Source organism: Rhea pennata, unplaced genomic scaffold (assembly GCF_028389875.1).
Source record: "Rhea pennata isolate bPtePen1 unplaced genomic scaffold, bPtePen1.pri scaffold_178, whole genome shotgun sequence".
Lineage (NCBI taxonomy): Eukaryota > Metazoa > Chordata > Aves > Rheiformes > Rheidae > Rhea > Rhea pennata.
Window position 1 is genome coordinate 22,087 of NW_026907647.1, and position 20,091 is coordinate 42,177.

At 72.9% G+C, this 20,091-nt stretch overlaps 2 protein-coding genes across 21 annotated transcripts; one reads left to right on the top strand and one right to left on the bottom strand.

The window, feature by feature from the left end:
- Positions 1 to 413: 413 nt before the first annotated feature.
- LOC134154240 (uncharacterized) lies at positions 414 to 11,355 on the top strand. Of its 20 annotated transcripts, none has more exons than XM_062600959.1 (7): positions 1,320 to 1,527; positions 3,515 to 3,684; positions 6,170 to 6,345; positions 6,430 to 7,207; positions 7,873 to 8,124; positions 9,490 to 9,584; positions 10,191 to 11,355. In XM_062600959.1, the coding sequence occupies exons 4-7, from the start codon at positions 6,650 to 6,652 to the stop codon at positions 10,918 to 10,920; spliced, it is 1,635 nt and encodes a 544-aa protein (XP_062456943.1). In that variant the 5' UTR covers positions 1,320 to 1,527; positions 3,515 to 3,684; positions 6,170 to 6,345; positions 6,430 to 6,649; the 3' UTR covers positions 10,921 to 11,355. The 20 variants fall into 20 exon arrangements, with proteins under 20 accessions (XP_062456961.1, XP_062456959.1, XP_062456962.1 ...); XM_062600957.1 differs by having other exon boundaries at positions 8,060 to 8,124; XM_062600973.1 differs by having other exon boundaries at positions 8,060 to 8,124; positions 9,530 to 9,584.
- ELOB (elongin B) lies at positions 10,212 to 15,023 on the bottom strand. Its single transcript, XM_062600980.1, has 4 exons — positions 14,934 to 15,023; positions 14,009 to 14,143; positions 13,082 to 13,190; positions 10,212 to 11,128 (listed from the first exon to the last, which is right to left on the bottom strand). The coding sequence occupies exons 1-4, from the start codon at positions 14,934 to 14,936 to the stop codon at positions 11,016 to 11,018; spliced, it is 360 nt and encodes a 119-aa protein (XP_062456964.1). The 5' UTR covers positions 14,937 to 15,023; the 3' UTR covers positions 10,212 to 11,015.
- Between the last annotated feature and the right edge of the window lie 5,068 nt (positions 15,024 to 20,091).

Genomic DNA, 20,091 nt, shown 5'->3' on the forward strand with positions numbered 1-20,091 from the left:
AACGCCTGGGCCCTTGCTGTCGTTGACGCCGGGCCGGGGCGTCGGGGCGTTACCCCGCACGCCGGGGTCCCTGCTTTCGCTGACGCCGGGGCGGGTGGTGCGAGCGTCTCCGCGGACGCCGGGGTCGCTGCTGTCGCTGACGCCGGGCCGGGGTCTGGGCGCGTCGCCCCGCGTTCCCGGCGCCCCCTTCCCGCTGCTGCCCGGCCGCTCGGGCGCCGCCAACGCCTTCGCCCGCACGCCCGGCTCCCCTTTCCTCTCGACCCCCGGGCGTCCCGGCGCCGCCAACGCCTTCGCCCGCACGCCCGGCTCCCCTTTCCTCTCGGCGCCGGGCCGCGGCGGCGGCGGTGCCGGCGGCGGCGGTTTCCCCGCCGGCGGCCGCCTGGGTCCCTGCATCCACCGGCTGCAGGGTAACGTGGCTATGGGGTGCCCCGGCCGCCTGGGCTCCTGCATCCACCGGCTGCAGGGCACCGTGGGGCTGGGCTGCCCCGGGCGTTTGGGTTCCTGTATCCACCGGCTGCAGGGTACCGCGGCCGTGGGCTGTTCCGGACGCCTGGGTTCGTGTTACCACCGGCTGCAGGGAAGCATGGGAACCGCCAGCGCCGCCTCCCGCTCGCCCTTCGCCGCCACGCCCGCCATGGCGCCCGGCGGCTCCCGCCTCGCCGCCGCCGCCGCCGCTCCCGCCGCTTCCCAGTACGCCGCCGGCACCAACGGCATGGCCGCCCAGTACGCCAACGCCGCCGCCGCGCCCGCCGCATCCCAGTACGCTGCCGCCGCCGCGCCCACCGCCGCCGCCTCCCAGTACGCCGCCGCTTCGGCTCAGGTGACTCCGTACCAGTACGGCGGCGCCCAGTACGGCGCCTCCCAGTACGCCGCCGGCGCTTCCCAGTACGGCGCCTCGCAGTACGCGGCCGGAGCCTCCCAGTACGGCGGCGCCCAAATGGCCGCCGGGCAGTACGGGGCGGCCGGCGCCTCCCAGTACGGCCTGGCGGCGGCCGGCGCCTCCCAGTACGCGGCCGGCGCCTCCCAGTACGCGGCGGACGCCTCCCAGTACGGCCTGGCCTCCGGGGCCGCTGACGCCGCCCAGTACGGCGCCGCCGCCGCCCAGTACGCGGCCCAGTACGGCGCCCAGTACGGTGCCCAGTACGGCGCTGACGCCTCCCAGTACGGCGCCCAGTACGGCGCCCAGTACGGCGCCTGGGGCGAGGCGGCGCCGCAGGACGCCTGGGCCCCCTCGGCCGCCGCCCCGGCCGCCGCCGCCACCGCCACGGGGACGGTGTCCAGCGGCGTGAGCTGGGGCAACTGGGTGACGCCGTCGGCCTGAGCGCCGCAGGGAAAGGCGCGTGTGGGGCGAGGACGCGGGGGGGGGAGGGGGGGGGAAGGTGTCCGGGCCCTCCCCGGACGCCTGGGCCCTCCCCGGACGCCTGGGCCCCCTCTTCCCTCCCGCTCCCCCCCGCCCCACCACCCCCTGCCCTCCGGAAGCCGAGCGACTTCGTCCCCGCGGGAGCTGCCTGCTGCCAGCGCCCAGAGGTGAGCAGCCCCCCACCGCCGCCGCCCCCCTCCCCCGGGGCGGCCGTGGGGCGCGGGGGGGGGGCGGCCGCCGTGGGGCTGCGGAGCCATGGGGCGGATCCCGTGGGCGGCGGAGCTGTGGGGCGGCGTTGCGCTTGTTGGGGGGGGTGTTTTAGCGGTTGCCGTGGGGCAGAGCTTGGGGGGTTGATCTGTGGGGGGTTTGTTGGGGGATGTTTTAGCGGTTGCTGTGGGGCAGAGCTTGGGGGGTTGATCCTTAGGGCGTTCGTTGGGGGGCGTTTTAGCGGTTGCTGTGGGGCAGAGCTTGGGGAGCAGACCTGCGGGGTGTTTGTTGGGGGGTATTTTAGTGGTTGCCGTGGGGCAGAGCTTGGGGGGCAGATCTGTGGGGCTATGGGGTGGGCGTTGGGTTCGTTGGGGGGTATTTTAGCAGTTGCCATGGGTCAGAGCTTGCGGGCAGATCCATGGGGCAGGTGTTGGGGGCTCTTCTAGGGGTTGCAGTGGGGCAGAGCTTGGGGCGCAGATCCGTGGGGTGGGCATTGGGGGCTATTTTAGCTGTTGCCGTGGGGCAGAGCGTGTGGGGCTCTGGGCAGATCCATGGGGCTGTGGGGCAGTTGTTGGGGGATATTTTAGCAGTTGCCGTGGGGCAGAGTGTGTGGGTCAGATCCGTGGGGCGCTAGGGGGGGTATTTTATCAGTTGCCATGGGGCAGAGCATGTGGGTCAGATCCGTGGGGCCGTGGGGTGCTCGTTGGGGGGTATTTTAGTAGTTGCCATGGGCAGAGCATGTGGGTCAGATCCACGGGGCCGTGGGGCGCTCGTTGGGGGGTATTTTATCAGTTGCCGTGGGGCAGAGCGTGTGGGTCAGATCCATGGGGCTGTGGGGCGCTCGTTGGGGGTATTTTATCAGTTGCCGTGGGGCAGAGCGTGTGGGTCAGATCCACGGGGCCGTGGGGTGCTCGTTGGGGGGTATTTTATCAGTTGCCGTGGGGCAGAGCGTGTGGGTCAGATCCACGGGGCCGTGGGGTGCTCGTTGGGGGTATTTTATCAGTTGCCGTGGGGCAGAGCGTGTGGGTCAGATCCACGGGGCAGATGTGGCGCTTGTTAGGGGCAGAAGCAGAGGGACTATGGGGCAGATGGGATGTTTGCTTGGGGGGAGGGGGGCAACTCAGTCCCAGCTGTGGGGCAGGAGTTGGGGGGCAGAGCCGTGGGGCAGACCCATAGGGGCCCCAGTGGGGCAGTTGAGCGAGGGCTGTGGGGCGCACGCTGTGCTTGCTTGGAGGGCAGACCCAGAGGGACCGTGGGGCACGTGTCCGGCCCACTTGGGGGGCAGACGAGCGGGGCCCACGGGGCGCGTCTGGCCCACGGGGCGCGTCTGGCCCATGGGGTGTGTCTGGCCCACTTGGGGGGCAGACCCAGAGAGACCGTGGGGCACATGTCCAGCCCACTTGGGGGGCAGGCGTGCAGGGCCCATGGGGTACATCTGGCCCGCTTGGGGGCAGAGCTCGAGGGGCCATGGGGCATGTGTCTGGTGCACTTGGGGGGCAGGCGAGCGGGACCTGTGGGGCACGCGTCCAACCCACTTGGGGGGCGGCCAAGCGGGCTCTGCCGTGGGGCGATTGTGGCTACGCGTGTGTGTGTGGGGGGGGAGGGTCTGTGAGGCCGCCGTGGGGCAGGCCGGGAGCAGTCAGTGGGGCGTGTGGGGGTTGTGGGGCTGATGGACCAGGCTGTGGGGTGCAGGTGTGGGGCTGGCAGTGGGGTTGGAGGGTGAGTAGGGCGGTGGGGGGGGGTAGCTGTGGGGCAGAGATGTGGGGCTGGCGGTGCAGCTGTGGGCCGCAGGTGCGGTGCGGTGTAGCTGTGGGGCGGCAGGGTGTACCTGTGGGGCTGGGGGCTGTAGTTGTGGGGCAGCAGCGTGTAGTTGGGCGGGGGGGGGGGGATGTACCCGTGGGGCGGTGGGGTGGATCCGCGAGGCTGCAGACTGTATCTGTGGGGCAGAGGGGGCACCGTGGGGGCAGACTCGAGCGCCGTGGGGCAGTGCTCCCTCCTCTTCCGCCGCCGCCGTGGGGCAGCAGCGCCGTGGGGCGGGGGCGGCGCTGACCCCTGTCCCCGCAGGGCGGCAGCCAGCGCCGAGGATCCAGCCGCTGCCCGGGGCGCCCGGCCTGGCGGTAGGTGTGGGGCAGCGCCGTGGGGCAGCGCCGTGGGGCAGCGCCGTGGGGCTGGACACCCCCGCCCCCCTTTCCTCCCTCCCCACCCTCCATCGCTCTCTTCTCTTGCAGCAATCCGGAGCCCGGCCCCGCCCCCTCCCTCCGCCCCGCCCCCTCCCTCTGCCCGGCCCCGCCCCCGCCTGTCTGGCCCCCGCCCCCTCCCTCCCGGCCCCGCCCCCTTTTCTGTGCATTTTACACATAAAAGCGAAAAGGCCCAATGGCGGCGTGAGGGCGTGGTCTGTGGTGGTGGGGGGGCGTGGTCTGCGGTGGGGGTGTGGCCAAAGGGAGGGGCGTGGTCTGTGGTGGGGGCGTGGTCTGGTGGAGGTGTGGTCAAGGGAACTGGGAATGGTGTGGGGGGGCGTGGTCTGCGGTGGGGGTGTGGTCTCGGGGGCGTGGCCAGTGGGAGGGGTGTGGTCAAAGGGAAGGGGCGGGGCCGAGGTGGGCACACATCACCCGGGGCGGGGGGGGGGGGGGGAGGGAGCCGCCCCCTCCGGTCTGCCCCATGGGACCCCACGGCGACCCACATGTGACCCACAGTGGCCCTTGGGCACCCCGCATCCGCCCCCCCGGGACCCTATGGTGCCCCACTGCGACCCACATCTGCCCCCTGGGACCCTATGGTGACCCACTGCGACCCACATCTTCCCCCTGGAACCCTACGGTGCCCCACTGCGACCCACATCTGCCCCCTGGGACCCTATGGTGACCCACTGCGACCCACATCTGCCCACCCTGGGACCCTGTGGTGACCCACTGCAACCCACATCCGTCCCCTGGGACCCTACGGTGACCCACATCTGTCCCCTGGGACCCTGTGGCGACCCACTGCGACCCACATCTGCCCCCCGGGACCATACGGTGACCCACTGTGACCCATATCTGCCCCCTGGGACCCTGCGGTGCCCCACTGCGACCCACATCTGCCCCCTGGGACCCTACGGTGCCCACGGTGCCCCACTGCGACCCACATCTGCCCACCCCGGGACCCTGTGGTGACCCACTGCGACCCACATCTGCCCCCTGGGACCCTACGGTGCCCACGGTGCCCCACTGCGACCCACATCTGCCCACCCCGGGACCCTGTGGTGACCCACTGCGACCCACATCCGTCCCCTGGGACCCTACGGTGACCCACATCTGTCCCTGGGACCCTGTGGCGACCCACTGCGACCCACATCTGCCCCCCGGGACCATACGGTGACCCACTGTGACCCATATCTGCCCCCTGGGACCCTGCGGTGCCCCACTGCGACCCACATCCATCCCCCGGGACCCTACGGTGACCCACATCTGCCCCCTGGCACCCTGTGGCGACCCACTGCGACCCATATCTGCCCCCATGGGACCCTATAGTGCCCCACAGTGACCCACATCTGCCCCCCGGGACTGTACAGTGACCCCATGGGCACCCCGCACCTGCCCCCCCGGGAACCTGTGGCGACCCACATCCGCCCCCGGGACCCTGCGGTGCCCCACTGCGACCCATATCCGCCCCCATGCGACCCTAGCATGACGCGCGGGCCCCCCACATCCACCCCCGGGACCCTACAGTGCCCCACTGCGACCCACATCCGCCCCCATGGGGCCCTACAGTGCCCCACGGTGCCCCACATCTGCCCCCCGAGACCCTAGAGTGACTCACGGCACCCCGTATCTGCCCCCATGGGACCCTAGGGTGACCCACGGGCACCCCACATCCGACCCCCGGGACCCTATGGTGACCCACGGTGACCCACGTCCACCACCATGGGACCCAACTGTGACCGTCATCTGCCCCCAGTGCCCCACTGCGACCCACATCTGCCCCCGTGGGCCCCTACAGTGACCCACATCCCCACCATGGGACCCCACTGTGACCCACATCCACCCCCATGGGCCCCCGAGTGCCCCACTGTGACCCGCATCTGCCCCCGTGGGACCCTGCTGTGACCCACATCCTCCCCCATGGGCCCCCGAGTGCCCCACTGTGACCCACATCTGCCCCCGTGGGACCCTGCTGTGACCCACATCCCCACCATGGGACCCCACTGCGACCCACATCCACCCCCATGGCCCCCGAGTGCCCCACTGTGACCCACATCTGCCCCAGTGGGACCCTGCCGTGACCCACATCCCCACCATGGGACCCCACTGCGACCCACATCCACCCCCATGGGCCCCCGAGTGCCCCACTGTGACCCGCATCTGCCCCCGTGGGACCCTGCTGTGACCCACATCCCCACCATGGGACCCCACTGCGACCCACATCCACCCCCATGGGCCCCCGAGTGCCCCACTGCGACCCACGTCTGCCCCCTGCGGGACCTTACAGTGACCCACATCTGTCCCATGGGCCCCCCAGTGCCCCACTGCGACCCCCATCCACTGCTATTGGACCCTATAGTGACCCACATCTGCCCCCATGGGCCCCCCGGTGCCCCACTGCGACCCACACTCGCCCCCATAGGACCCTACAGTGACCCACGGCAACCCACATCTGCCCCAATGGGCCTCCCAGTGCCCCACGGTGACCCACACCCACCCCCCTGGGACCCTATGGAGACCCACTGTGACCCACATCCAGCTGCATGGGACCTTATGATGACCACGTTCACCCCCCACGAGAGCCTACGGGGACCCACGGTGACCCACATCTGCCCCATGGGCCCCACTGTGACCCACATCCCCCCAACGGGACCCTATGCTGACCCACATCTGCCCCCATAGGACCCTCCAGTGCCCCACGGCGACCCACAGCAACCTGAATACCTCGCTTGGAGCCCACATCGACCCCCAGACCCACGTCCCCCCAGCAGCCCCAGCGCCCCACTGTGCCCCACATCTGTCCCCATGGGACCCTATGGAGCCCTCGTGCCCCACTGCGACCCACGTGTCCCCATGGGACCCTATGGACCCCTAGTGCCCACTGGGACCTGTCTCTGCCCCCATGGGACCCCACTGGGACCCACAACCTCTGCCCCAGACCCCACTGGACCCCCAGGGCCCCACTGCGACCCACATCTGCCCCTTGGGACCCCCAGTGCCCCACTGGGACCCACATCCACCCCCAGAGGTCCCCCCAGGGCCCCACTGCGACCCACATCTGCCCCACTGGGACCTATATCCACCCCCAGAGGTCCCCCCAGGGCCCCACTGCGACCCACATCTGCCCCCTTGGGACCCCCAGTGCCCCACTGGGACCCACATCCACCCCCAGAGGTCCCCCCAGGGCCCCACTGTGACCCACATCTGCCCCACTGGGACCCACATCCACCCCAGAGGTCCCCCCAGGGCCCCACTGCGACCCACATCTGCCCCCTTGGGACCCCCAGTGCCCCACTGGGACCCACATCCACCATGGCACCCCAGTGCCCCACACATGTGCCACAGGAGCCCATGGGGATTCTCAGCGCCCCACTGCACCCCACATCCCCCCACAGGAGCCCACTGCGACCCCCATCTCACCTGGGACCCCCAGCGCCCCACTGGGACCCACATCTCCCACGTGAGCCCTGCGCGACCCCCAGCGCCGCGACGGGACCCACATCCACCCCCCACCCCACTGGGACCCACATCCCCCCATGGGACCCCCCCCCCCCAGTGGGACCCACATGGCTCCTGGACCCCCCCGTCACCCCACTGAGACCCACAGCCCCCATGGATCCCCATTGGGACCCACATCGGCCTGGGACACCCCCCCACACCGCCAGTGCCCCACTGCGCCCCACACGGTGCTATGGAACCCCAGTGCCCCACTGCGCCCCACGTGCTATAGGAGCCCATGGGGATCCCCGGTGCCCCACTGCGCCCCACATCGACTCCCAGAGGTCCCCACAGTGCCCCACTGCGACCCACATCTACCCCCTTGGGACCCCCAGTGCCCCACTGCGCCCCACATCGACTCCCAGAGGTCCCCACAGTGCCCCACTGCGACCCACATCTACCCCCTTGGGACCCCCAGTGCCCCACTGGGACCCACATCTGCCCCCATGGAACCCTACAGTGACCCACATCTGACCCATGGGACCCCACTGGGACCCCCAGGGCCCTATTGCGCCCCAATGGGACCCACATCCACCATGGGACCCCAGTGCCCCACTGCGACCCATATGTGCCATAGGAGCCCATGGGGATCCCCAGTGCCTCACTGCACCCCACATCCCCCCACAGGAGCCCACTGCGACCCCCATCCCACCTGGGACCCCCAGTGCCCCACTGGGACCCATATCTGCCCCCATGGAACCCTACGGTGACCCACATCTGACCCATGGGACCCCCAGGGCCGCACTGCGCCCCACTGGGACCCACATCCGCCATGGGACCCCAGTGCCCCACTGCGCCCCACATCCCCCCACAGGAGCCCACTGCGACCCCCGTCTCGCCTGGGACCCCCAGCGCCCCACTGGGACCCACATCTCCCACGTGAGCCCTGCGCGACCCCCAGCTCTTGCCGGCCCCCACTGCGACCCCCAGCGCCGCGACGGGACCCACATCCACCCCCCACCCCACTGGGACCCACCCCCCCCCCCCCATGGGACCCCCCCGGCGGGACCCACATGGCTCCTGGACCCCCCCCCCCCCCGGTCACCCTACTGAGACCCACAGCCCCCATGGATCCCCATTGGGACCCACATCGGCCTGGGACACCCCCCACACCGCCAGTGCCCCACTGCGCCCCACAACCAGCCTCATTACACCTCACTGTTCCCCACAGCCCCCTTGGGACCCCTAGTGCCCCACTGTGCCCCACATGGTCCCATGGGACCCCAATGCCCCATTGCGACCCACATGTTCCACTTGGGCCCCCAGTGCGACCCATGGCGACCTGCATCCCCTGCATGGCGCCTACCGGCCCCCCCCCCCCCCCCCCCAAGACCCACTTCCACCACGGGACCCCACTGGGACCCACAGCCCCCCCCCCCCCCCCCCAAGGACTTGATGGGACCCCTAGTGCCCCACGTGGTCCCATGGCACCCCAGTGCCCCATTGCGACCCACATGTGCCATAGGAACCCATGGGGATCCCCAGGGCCCCACATCCCCCCACAGGAGCCCACTGCGACCCCCGTCTCGCCTGGGACCCCCAGGGCCCCACTTCCCCCCACGGGACCCCACTGGGACCCACAGCTTCCCCCCCCGCCCAGGACCTGATGGGACCCGTTGTGCCCCACTGGGACCCGACATGGCCCCACGGGACCCCAATGCCCCATTGTGCCCCACATGGTGCCATGGGACCCAAGTGCCCCATGGGACCGCCCCCCCCCCCAGTGCCCTACATCCACCCCCACGGAACTCTACAGTGTTGCAGTGTGACCCACATCTGCCCCCAGAGGACCCCATGGGACCCCCAGGGGCCCACATCCGCCATGGCACCCCAGTGCCCCACTGCGACCCACATGTGCCATAGGAACCCATGGGGATCCCCAGGGCCCCACATCCCCCCACAGGAGCCCACTGCGACCCCCGTCTCGCCTGGGACCCCCAGGGCCCCACTTCCCCCCACGGGACCCCACTGGGACCCACAGCTTCCCCCCCCCCCCCCCGCCCAGGACCTGATGGGACCCGTTGTGCCCCACTGGGACCCGACATGGCCCCACGGGACCCCAATGCCCCATTGTGCCCCACATGGTGCCATGGGACCCAAGTGCCCCATGGGACCGCCCCCCCCCCCCCCAGTGCCCTACATCCACCCCCACGGAACTCTACAGTGTTGCAGTGTGACCCACATCTGCCCCCAGAGGACCCCATGGGACCCCCAGGGGCCCACTGGGACCCATATGTGCTATAGGAGCCCATGGGGATCCCCAGCGCCCCACATCCCCCCACAGGAACCCACTGCGACCCCCGTCTCGCCTGGGACCCCCAGCGCCCCACATCTCCCATGTGAGCCCTGCGCGACCCCCAGCGCCTCCGGGACCCCACTGGGGCCCACATCCACCACGGGCCTCATGGGACCCCCTGGGACTGGGCAGGAGCCTCGTGGCCCCGGGACCCCCCAGTGCCCCACTGCGACCCACATCTGCCCCTTTGGGACCCCCAGTGCCCCACATCTGCCCCCATGGGACCCTACAGTGCCCCATATCTGCCCCCATTGCCCCACGGCGACCCACAGCAACCCGAACGCCTTGCGTGGAGCCCACTGGGCCCCCTCCCCAGACCCACATCCCCATGGGACCCCCCCCACCACCACCCCACATTCCCCCCCCCATGGGACCCCACAGCCTCACCTTGTCCTCCTGCCCCAGACCCGATGGGACCCCCAGCGCCTCATTGGGCCCCACATCTGCCCTTGGGCCCCAGTGCCCCACTGCGCCCCCCCTCCCCCCCCCCCCCCGGGACCCACACCCCCTGCCCGGACGCCTGGGCCCCTCAGGTACGGGTGGAGACCCCATGTTGCACGGCTTGGGGGAGGGGATGGAGGGGGGGTCCTGCACACGCGACACGCCTCGCACACGTGACACGCCTCGCACACGTGACAACCCCCCCCAGGAAGAGGCGGAGCCACAAGCGTGGAGGGGGCGGAGTTTATTGGGCGGCGGCGGGAGGCGCCTCGCACACGCGTGTGCCAGGTAGGGGCAGCTTGCACACGCATGTGTGCCAGGTGAGGGCCGGGGGGGGGGGGGGCCGGCTTGCACACGCGTGTGCCAGAGCGGGAACAGAGAAGGCGCTTTGTGTGTGTGCGTGTGTGCACACACACACACACACACACACACGTGTGTGCTGGGGCTTTAGGGCTCCACACACGTGTGCGCCAGCGGGGGGGGGGGGGCTGTGCCGCGTCGCACACACGTGTGTCAGGGGGTGGGATATCCAGGCCGCCTCACACACGCCTGTGTCAGAGTGTGGAGGATCCAGGGCCCCTTGCACATGTGTGTGTGGAGAGAGGGGTGTCTGGGCCCCCTTGCACACGTGTGTGTCAGAGTGTGGGGGGATCTGGGCCCCCTCACACATGCGTGTGCGAGGGGTGTCCATGCCACCTTGCACATGTGTGTGTCAGAGTGTTGGGGATCCAGGCCCCCCTCGCACATGTGCGTGTCAGGGGTTAGGGTATCTGGGCCCCCTTGCTCACGTGTGTGTGTGTGTGCACCAGGGGGCATCCAGGCTCCCTTACACACGCGTGTGTCAGGGGTTGGGGGGGGGGGGTCCGGGCCCCCTGGCTCACAGGTGTGCGTGTGCCCGGGGTGGGGGGGGGGGGTGTCCGGGGCCCCCCAACCCCTGACACGTGTGTGTATGCGTGTGTGCTGGGGGGGGGGGGGTGGGGAGGGTCCGTGCTCCTCGCACACGCGTGTGCCGCCGCCTTGCACCCGCGCGCGCTCACTGCACCGGCTGCTCGTTGGCGCCGCCGCTCGAGTCCTGCGGCTTCATGACGTCGGGCAGCTCCGGCGGGCTGGAGAAGGCGTCGATGCGCAGCGCCTCGAAGGCCTCGTCTGCCCCCCCCCGGGACCCCCCGGCGTCAGAGACCCCCCGGGACCCACCCGGGACCCCCAGACCCCCCCCCCGGGACCCCCAGAACCCCCCCGGGACACCCCCCCAGACCCCCCCCGGGACCGTCAGCGCCTCGAAGGCCTCGTCTGCCCCCCCCGGGACCCCCCGGCGTCAGAGACCCCCCGGGACCCCCCCGGGACCCCAGACCTCCCCCCCGGGACCCCCAGAACCCCCCCCGGGACCCCCCCAGGACCCCCAGACCCCCCCCCGGGACCCCCAGAACCCCCCCCGGGACCGTCAGCGCCTCGAAGGCCTCGTCTGCCCCCCCCGGGACCCCCCCGGCGTCAGAGACCCCCCGGGACCCCCAGACCCCCCCCCAGGACCCCCCGGGACCCCCCCCAGGACCCCCAGACCCCCCCCCCCCGGGACCGTCAGCGCCTCGAAGGCCTCGTCTGCCCCCCCCCCGGGACCCCCCGGCGTCAGAGACCCCCCGGGACCCCCAGACCCCCCCCCCAGGACCCCCCGGGACCCCCCCAGGACCCCCAGACCCCCCCCCCCCAGACCGTCAGCGCCTCGAAGGCCTCGTCTGCCCCCCCCCGGGACCCCCGGCGTCAGAGACCCCCCGGGACCCCCCCAGGACCCCCCAGACCCCCCCCCGGGACCCCCAGACCCCCCCCCGGGACCCCCCCGGGACACCCCCAGAACCCCCCCCGGGACCGTCAGCGCCTCGAAGGCCTCGTCTGCCCCCCCCGGGACCCCCCGGCGTCAGAGACCCCCCGGGACCCCCAGACCCCCCCCGGGACCCCCAGAACCCCCCCGGGACCCCCCCGGGCGTCAATTCCCCCCCCCGCCAAGCTGCCCCTGAATCCCCCCAACTCCCCCCCCAGACCCAAATTGCTCTCAAATCCCCCCAGAATCCTCCCCCCCCCCCCCCCGCGGGTTCCTGGCGCCAATAAAGGTTTTTAGGGAAAAATCTCTCTGTTCTCCGGTGCTTTTGGGGGGGGGGGCAGGACCCACAGCAGCCCCCCCGCTATGGGGCAGGACCCATGGTGGCTCCCTCGCTATGGGGCAGGACCCACTGCAGCTCCCTCGCTATGGGGCAGGACCACTGCAGCTCCCTCGCTATGCGGCAGGACCCATGGTGGCTCCCTCGCTATGGGGCAGGACCCACTGCAGCTCCCTCGCTATGGGGCAGGACCCACGGCAGCCCCCCCACTACGGGGCAGGACCCATGGTGGCTCCCTCGCTATGGGGCAGGACCCATGGTGGCTCCCTTGCTATGGGGCAGGACCCACTGCAGCCCCCCCGCTATGGGGCAGGACCCACGGCAGCCCCCCCGCTATGGGGCAGGACCCATGGTGGCTCCCTTGCTATGGGGCAGGACCCATGGCAGCTCCTATGCTACAGGGCAGCACCCACAAAGAGGCCCCGCTATGGGGCAGGACCCACTGGCAATGCGCAGGGCCAGCCCCCCACCGCCCCCCCCCCAGCCCCGCGGCACCTCGCTATGGGGCCAGACCCACCGGTGGCACGCAGGGCCAGCCCCCCACCGCCCCCCCCAGCCCCACGGCGCCTCGCTATGGGGCCAGACCCACCGGCGGCACGCAGGGCCAGCCCCCCACCGCCCCCCCCCAGCCCCTGGCGCCTCACTATGGGGCCAGACCCACCGGCGGCACGCAGGGCCAGCCCCCCACCGCCCCCCCCAGCCCCGCGGCGCCTCGCTATGGGGCCAGACCCACCGGCGGCGCACAGGGCCAGCCCCCCACCGCCCCCCCCAGCCCCGCGGCGCCTCGCTATGGGGCCAGACCCACCGGCGGCACGCAGGGCCAGCCCCCCACCGCCCCCCCCAGCCCCGCGGCGCCTCGCTATGGGGCCAGACCCACCGGCGGCACGCAGGGCCAGCCCCCCACCGCCCCCCCCAGCCCCGTGGCGCCTCGCTATGGGGCCAGACCCACCGGCGGCGCGCAGGGCCAGCCCCACGGTGGCGGGCGCCTGGGGCCGGGCCGTCTGGCTGGTGAAGCCGCAGTCGCCCAAGGTCTTGGCGTCGTCCAGGAGCTGGTCGTCCTTGGGGGGGGGGGGAGTCAGCCCCACGGCGGCCCCACGGCGGCCCTGAACCCAGCCCCTGCCCCAGAGAGACCTCCCACAGCCCCACGGCGGCCCCATGGCGACCCTGAACCCAGCCCCTGCCCCAGAGAGACCTCCCACAGCCCCACGGCGGCCCCACGGCAGCGCCAGAGAGACCCCAGGCTGCCCCACGGCGACCCTGAGCCCAGCCCCTGCCCCAGAGAGACCCCACCCCCAGCCCCATGGCTGCCCCACGGCGACCCTGAACCCAGCCCCTGCCCTGTAGAGACCCCCCACAGTCCCACGGCAGCCCCAGAGAGACCCCAGGCTGCCCTACGGCTGCCCCATGGCGACCCTGAGCCCAGCCCCAGCCCCATAGAGACCGCCCCCAGCCCCACGGCACCCCAGAGAGACCCCAGGCTGCCCCACGGCGACCCTGAACCCAGCCCCTGCCCCATAGAAACCCCCCACAGCCCCATGGCACCCCAGAGAGACGCCCCACGGCGATCCCACGGCAACCCAGAGAGACCTCAGGCCGCCCCACGGCAACCCTGAACCCAGCTCCTGCCCCCCACAGCCCCACACGCACCCCAAACCCAGCCCCTGCCCCACACGCACCCCGCACAGCCCCACACGTGCCTCAAACCCAGCCCCCGCCCCACACATGCCCCACACAGCTTCCCCTTTCTCCAGGCCCTTTCCCTATAGGGACCCCCCAAAGCCCCCCAGGCGCCCCATAACGGCGCTGCTGCCCCACAGCACTCCCCCACCCAGCCCCACAGCGGCCCCGCCCCCCCCCCCATCCCCGCCCCACGGACCTTATAGAGCCGCTGCTCCTCGGGGGGCCGCTTGAGGATGCCCTCGACGATGCGCTTGAGCTCGTAGACGGTGCTCGACTCCTTGGCGTCGGTGAAGATGGTCGTCTTGTGACGGCGGATCATGAGGAAGACGTCCTGGGGGGGGGGGGACACGACGCGACCCACACGTCGGTGGTGGGGGGTGGGGGGCCAGCGCCTCGCCCCCCACGCCTGGGCCCCGGGGGGCTCCCTCCTTCCCGGACGCCTGGGCCCCGTGGGGGGCTCCCCCCTCCCCGGACGCCTGGGCCCCGGGGGGCTCCCCCCTCCCCGGACGCCTGGGCCCCGGGGGGCTCCCCTGCCCCGGACACCTGGGCCCTGGGGGGGCTCCCCCCTCCCCGGACGCCTGGGCCCTGGGGGGGCTCCCTCCTTCCCGGACGCCTGGGCCCCGTGGGGGGCTCCCCCCTCCCCGGACGCCTGGGCCCTGGGGGGGCTCCCCCCTTCCCGGACGCCTGGGCCCCGTGGGGGGCTCCCCCCTCCCCTGACGCCTGGGCCCTTTGGGGGCTCCCCTCCCCCACGCCTGGGCCCCTCGGGGGGGCGGGGCGGGGCCTGGAGCCTCCCCTCCCTCCCCCCCCCCCCCAGCCCCGGACACCTGGGCCCGCAGTGGGTCACCGAGGGGGAGGGGGGGCATGGCCAGACCCACGGATGTGGGCGGGAGGGGCGTGGCCTGGCTGTGTGGGGGCGGGGCCTGGGTCAGGTGCGACCCCTCCCACCGCGCCCAACCCCCCCCCAACACTCCCCCGCCGCCGCCCTCCGCCTGCCCCACGGCGGGTCCCGGGGGGGCGGGGAGGGGCCCGGGGGGGCCCGAGGGGGCCCGGGGGGGCCCAGGGGGGCTGGGGGTCCCGGGGGGGTCCCGGGGGGGGTCGGGGGGGGCCGGGGCCTCGCTCACCATCGCCGCCGCCGCCGCCGCCGGTCCCCGCCGCGCTCCGACACCGCCGCCGAGTCCGCCACGATCCCAGGCTGCTCCGCGGCCGGCCCGGCAGGAAGGGGCGGGGCCGGCGCCTGCGCGCTGCGCGCCCGCCCCGCCGCCATGTTGGGGAGGTCGCGGAGCCTCTCCCGGTCTCTACCTCCCTCCGCCGCCATGTTGGGGAGGTCAAGGAGCCTCGACCCTTCCCGTCATCCCCTCGAACACACCGCCATGTTGGGGAGGTCGTTCCGCCCATTCCCTTCCCATCATCCCCCCCACCGCCTCTCCGCCATGTTGGGGAGGTCGCTCCGCCCCTTCCGGTCTCTACCTCCCTCCGCCGCCATGTTGGGGAGGTCGCGGAGCCTCTTCCGGTCTCTACTTCCCTCCGCCGCCATGTTGGGGAGGTCGCGGAGCCACTCCCGGTCTCTACCTCCCTCCGCCGCCATGTTGGGGAGGTCGCGGAGCCTCTTCCGGTCTCTGCTTCCCTCCGCCGCCATGTTGGGGAGGTCGCGGAGCCACTCCCGGTCTCTACTTCCCTCCGCCGCCATGTTGGGGAGGTCGCGGAGCCTCTTCCGGTCTCTGCTTCCCTCCGCCGCCATGTTGGGGAGGTCGCGGAGCCACTCCCGGTCTCTACTTCCCTCCGCCGCCATGTTGGGGAGGTCGCGGAGCCTCTTCCTTGGGGAGGTCACTCCGCCCCTTCCGGTCTCTGCCTCCTCCGCCGCCATGTTGGGGAGGTCGCTCCGCCCCTTCCGGTCTCTACCTCCCTCTGCCGCCATGTTGGGGAGGTCGCTCCGCCCCTTCCGGTCTCTGCCTCCCTCCGCCGCCATGTTGGGGAGGTCGCAGAGCCTCGACCCTTCCCCTCACCCCACCCCACCCCTCCCCCGCCGCATGTTGGGGAGGGCGGCAGCGCCCGGCCGCCATCTTGGGCGGGGGTGGGGGGGGTGAGGGAGGGGCAGCAGGCCCGGACGCCTGGGCCCACTGCGTGGGCCGGGGTGGGGGGAGGGAAGGGGAGGGGGAGCACCGGGGTGGGCCCAGGCGTCCGGGCCTCGTTTCCTCGTTGGAGCCCCGATTAATTAACGGCTTTAAGGGGTTCGTGGGACATGGCGAGGGGGGAGGGGCCCCCGCCGGACGCCTGGGCCCCTCTGCATAGGGGAGCTGCCCGGACGCCTGGGCCCCCCTAAGGGTGGTGGGAGGGGGGGAGGGGAGGGCCCAGGCGTCCGGGATGGGGCCCAGGCGTCCGGAGGGCGGTTCCCGCCCCACCCAGCGGCGCCTGTCGGGACAGGCGGGTTCCCCTCCCCCCCCCTTTCTCCCCTCCCCCACCCCCGCATGGGGCAGATGAGCCCAGGCGTCCGGGGCGGGGGGGAGGGGAGGGGCGGGGCGGCCGCCTCTGCCCCATCGCCGGAGGGGCCCAGGTGTCCGGGGGCGGCGGTGGGGGGAAGGGGGGCACCTGGGCCCCTCCCGGACTCCTGGGCCCCTCCCGGACACCTGGCCCCCCCCCCAGCAGTGTAGCAGAGGCGGGCGGGGGCGCCGTGCCCGGACACCTGGGCCCCTCCGGACACCTGGGCCCCTCCCGGACACCTGGGCCCCCCAGCAGGGTGGCGGAGGCGGGTGGGAGTGCCATGGCCCGGACGCCTGGGCCCCCTCCCGGACACCTGGGCCCCTCCCAGACGCCCTGGGCCCCCCAGCAGGGTGGCGGAGGCGGGTGGGAGTGCCATGGCCCGGACGCCTGGGCCCCCTCCCGGACACCTGGGCCCTCCAGCAGTGTAGCAGAGGCGGGCGGGGGCGCCACGGCCCGGATGCCTGGGCCCCTCCCGGATGCCTGGGCCCTGTCCCGGACACCTGGGCCCCCCCAGCAGGGAGGCGGAGGCAGGCGGGGGCGCCACGGCCCGGACGCCTGGCCCCGGGCCCGGACTCCTGGGCCCCGGCGTGGGCGCGGGGAACCCGTCGGGCGGCTCGCCCGCCTCCGTCGCCCCCATTTAAAGCGGCCTCCGGCGCCGGCGCCGCTTCCCACCTGGGCTCCCGGCGGGCAGGGCCGGGGCGGGGGGCGGGGGGGGGGGCAGGAGAGAAGGGCCCAGGTGTCCGGGACGGGCCCAGGCGTCCGGGGCGGAGAGGGAGGGGGGCGGGCAGGTCACGGCGCCGCCGTCAGGCCGCCCCCGGCCCCTTCTTCTTCCTCACCTTCCTCCTCCTCGGCGGCGGGTTCGGCCGCGGCTGCGACGACGGCGACGCCGCGACGGGTAGGCCCGGACGCCTGGGCCCCCTGGGGGGAGGGGGGGGAGGGGAGGGGATGGGGGGGGCCAGGGTCCTGCCCGGACGCCTGGGCCCCCTGGGGGGGGAGGGGAGGGGATGGGGGGGCCCAGGGTCCCGCTCGGACGCCTGGGCCCCCGGGGGGGGGAGGGGATGGGGGGGGGCCCAGGGTCACGTCTGGACACCTGGGCCCCCTGGGGGGGGGGAGGGGATGGGGGGGACCCAGGGTCCCGCTCGGACGCCTGGGCCCCCTGGAGGGGGGGAGGGGATGGGGGGGGGCCCAGGGTCACGTCCGGACTCCTGGGCCCCCTTGGGGGGGGGAGGGGATGCGAGGGGGGGCCAGGGTCACGCCCGGACACCTGGGCCCCCTGGAGGGGGATGGGAGGGGATGGGGGGGACCCAGGGTCCCGCCCGGACACCTGGGCCCCCTGCTGTGGGGGGGCAGGTCACGCCCGGACGCCTGGGCCCCCTGCCAGCGCCCGGGTTTGGGTGGGGCGAGGGCAGCTCAGGACGCCTGGGCCCCTGAGTCACCCGTGGGGCGCGGGGGAGGTGTGGGGGGGGTTGGGGGTGGGGTCACGCCCGGACGCCTGGGCCCCCCCTTTCCCCTCCCCCCCGGACGCCTGGGCCCCTCCTCACCTGTCCCCCTCCCCCCCCCCCCCGCAGCCGTCGGGCTGGAGCTGACACGGTCGGAGCTGGGTGAGAGCTGCGACCCCCCCCGCGACCCCTGTGACCCCCCCGGGACCCCCTGCGACCCCTGTGACCCCCGGGACCCCCAGTGACCCCCACGACCCCAGGACACCCCCGGGACCCCCCATGTTCCCCTGTGCCCCCTGTGACCCCCCGTAACACCTGTGACCCTAGGACCCCCGGGACCCCTGTAACCCCCCCGCGACCCCCTGGGCCCCCCGTGTCCCCCCGGGACCCCTGTAACCCCCCCCGGGACCCCCCACATCCCCCCATGGCCCCCTCTGACCCCCCGTGTCCCCTGGACCCCCCACGACCCCTGGGACCCCCGGGACCCCCTGGGACCCCTCACATCCCCCCCATGACCCCTGTGACCCCCTGTGACCCCTCATGCCCCTGTGACCCTCCAGACCCCCCCGGGACCCCCCACGTGCCCCCGTGACCCCCCCACGACCCCTGTGACACCCCCGTGTCCCGCCATGACCCCTGTGATCCCCCGGACCCCCCACGTTCCCCCCCGGTGCCCCCTCGCGACCCCGGGACCCCCCCGGACCCCCCACGTGCCCCCATGTCCCCCCCCCACCCCCATGTCCCTGGGTGACACCCGTGTCCCTCCCCCCGGTGACCCCCCGCGACCCCTGGGACCCCCCACGTGCCCCCATGTCCCCCCCCACCCCCATGTCCCCGGGTGACACCCGTGGCCCCCCCCCCATGGTGACCCGCCGTGACCCCCCCGTGCCCCCATGTCCCCGGGTGACGCCCGTGGCCCCCCCTCCGTGGCCCCGTGTGACACCCGTGTCCCCCTGTGTCTCCCCCCTTCCCGTGTCCCCCCATGTCCCCCCTGTCCCATGCCCCCCTGTGTCCCCCGTGTCCCCCATGTCCCCGTGTCCCCCCATGTCCCCGTGTCCCCCCGTGTCCCCATGTCCCCCCCGTCTCCCCCTGTCCCCGTGCCCCCCCATGTCCCCCTGTGTCCCCCATGTCCCCACCTCTCCCCCATGTCCCCATGTCCCCCGTGTCCCCATGTCCCCCCATGTCCCCGTGTCCCCCCGTGTCCCCCCGTGTCCCCCCCATGTCCCCCCCATGTCCCCGTGTCCCCATGTCCCCCTGTGTCCCCCCATGTCCCCACCTCTCCCCCATGTCCCCATGTCCCCCCGTGGCCCCGTGTCCCCCTGTGTCCCCATGTCCCCCCCGTGTCCCCCCATGTCCCCCCGTGTCCCCCCTGTCCCCCCACATCCCCTTGTGTCCCCATGTCCCTGTGTCCCCCCCATGTCCACGTGTCCTCCCATGTCCTCCCACATCCCCCTGTGTCCCCCTGTCCCCTCCCCATTCCCCCGTGTCCCCCCATGTCCCCCCCTCCCCTGTGTCCCCCCCCCCATGTCCCGTGTCCCCCCCCCCCCCCGCGCAGGCTGCGGCCGCCCGCGCCCCGGCCCGGCCTGACGCGCAACGTGGGCGGCGAGGACGCGGCGCGGGCGAGTGGCCCTGGCAGGGCAGCCTGCTCCGGCGCGGCCGCCACGTCTGCGGCGCCTCGCTCGTCGCCCCGCGCTGGGTCCTCACCGCCGCCCACCTGCTTCCAGGCGTGAGTACGGGGCCGCCGCGCCCGCCCCAAAGCCGCCTCCGGCCGCCGCCGCCGCGTCGCCGTGGTGGTGGTGGTGGTGGTGGTGGGCCCCCATGATGACGTTCCTTACTGTTGTCATGGTGGGCCTCCGTGATGACGTTCCTTATCGTTGTCGTGGTGGGCCTCCATGATGACGTTCCTTACTGTTGTCATGGTGGGCCTCCGTGATGACGTTCCTCACCGCCATGGTGGTGGGCCTCCATGGTGACGTTCCTTACTGTTGTCGTGGTGGGCCTCCGTGATGATGTTCCTTATTGTTGTCATGGTGGCCCTCCATGATGACGTTCCTTACTGTTGCCATGGTGGTCTTCCATGATGATGTTCCTCACTGCCACAGTGGTGGCCCTCCATGATGACGTTCCTACTGTTGTCGTGGTGGTCTTCTATGGGGATGTTCCTCACTGTCATGGTGGTGGGCCCCATGATGACGTTCCTTACTGTTGTCGTGGTGGTCTTCCATGATGATGTTCCTCACTGCCACGGTGGTGGCCCTCCGTGATGACGTTCCTTACTGTTGTCGTGGTGGTCTTCTATGGAGGATGTTCCTCACTGTCATGGTGGTGGGCCCCCGTGATGACGTTCCTTACTGTTGTCGTG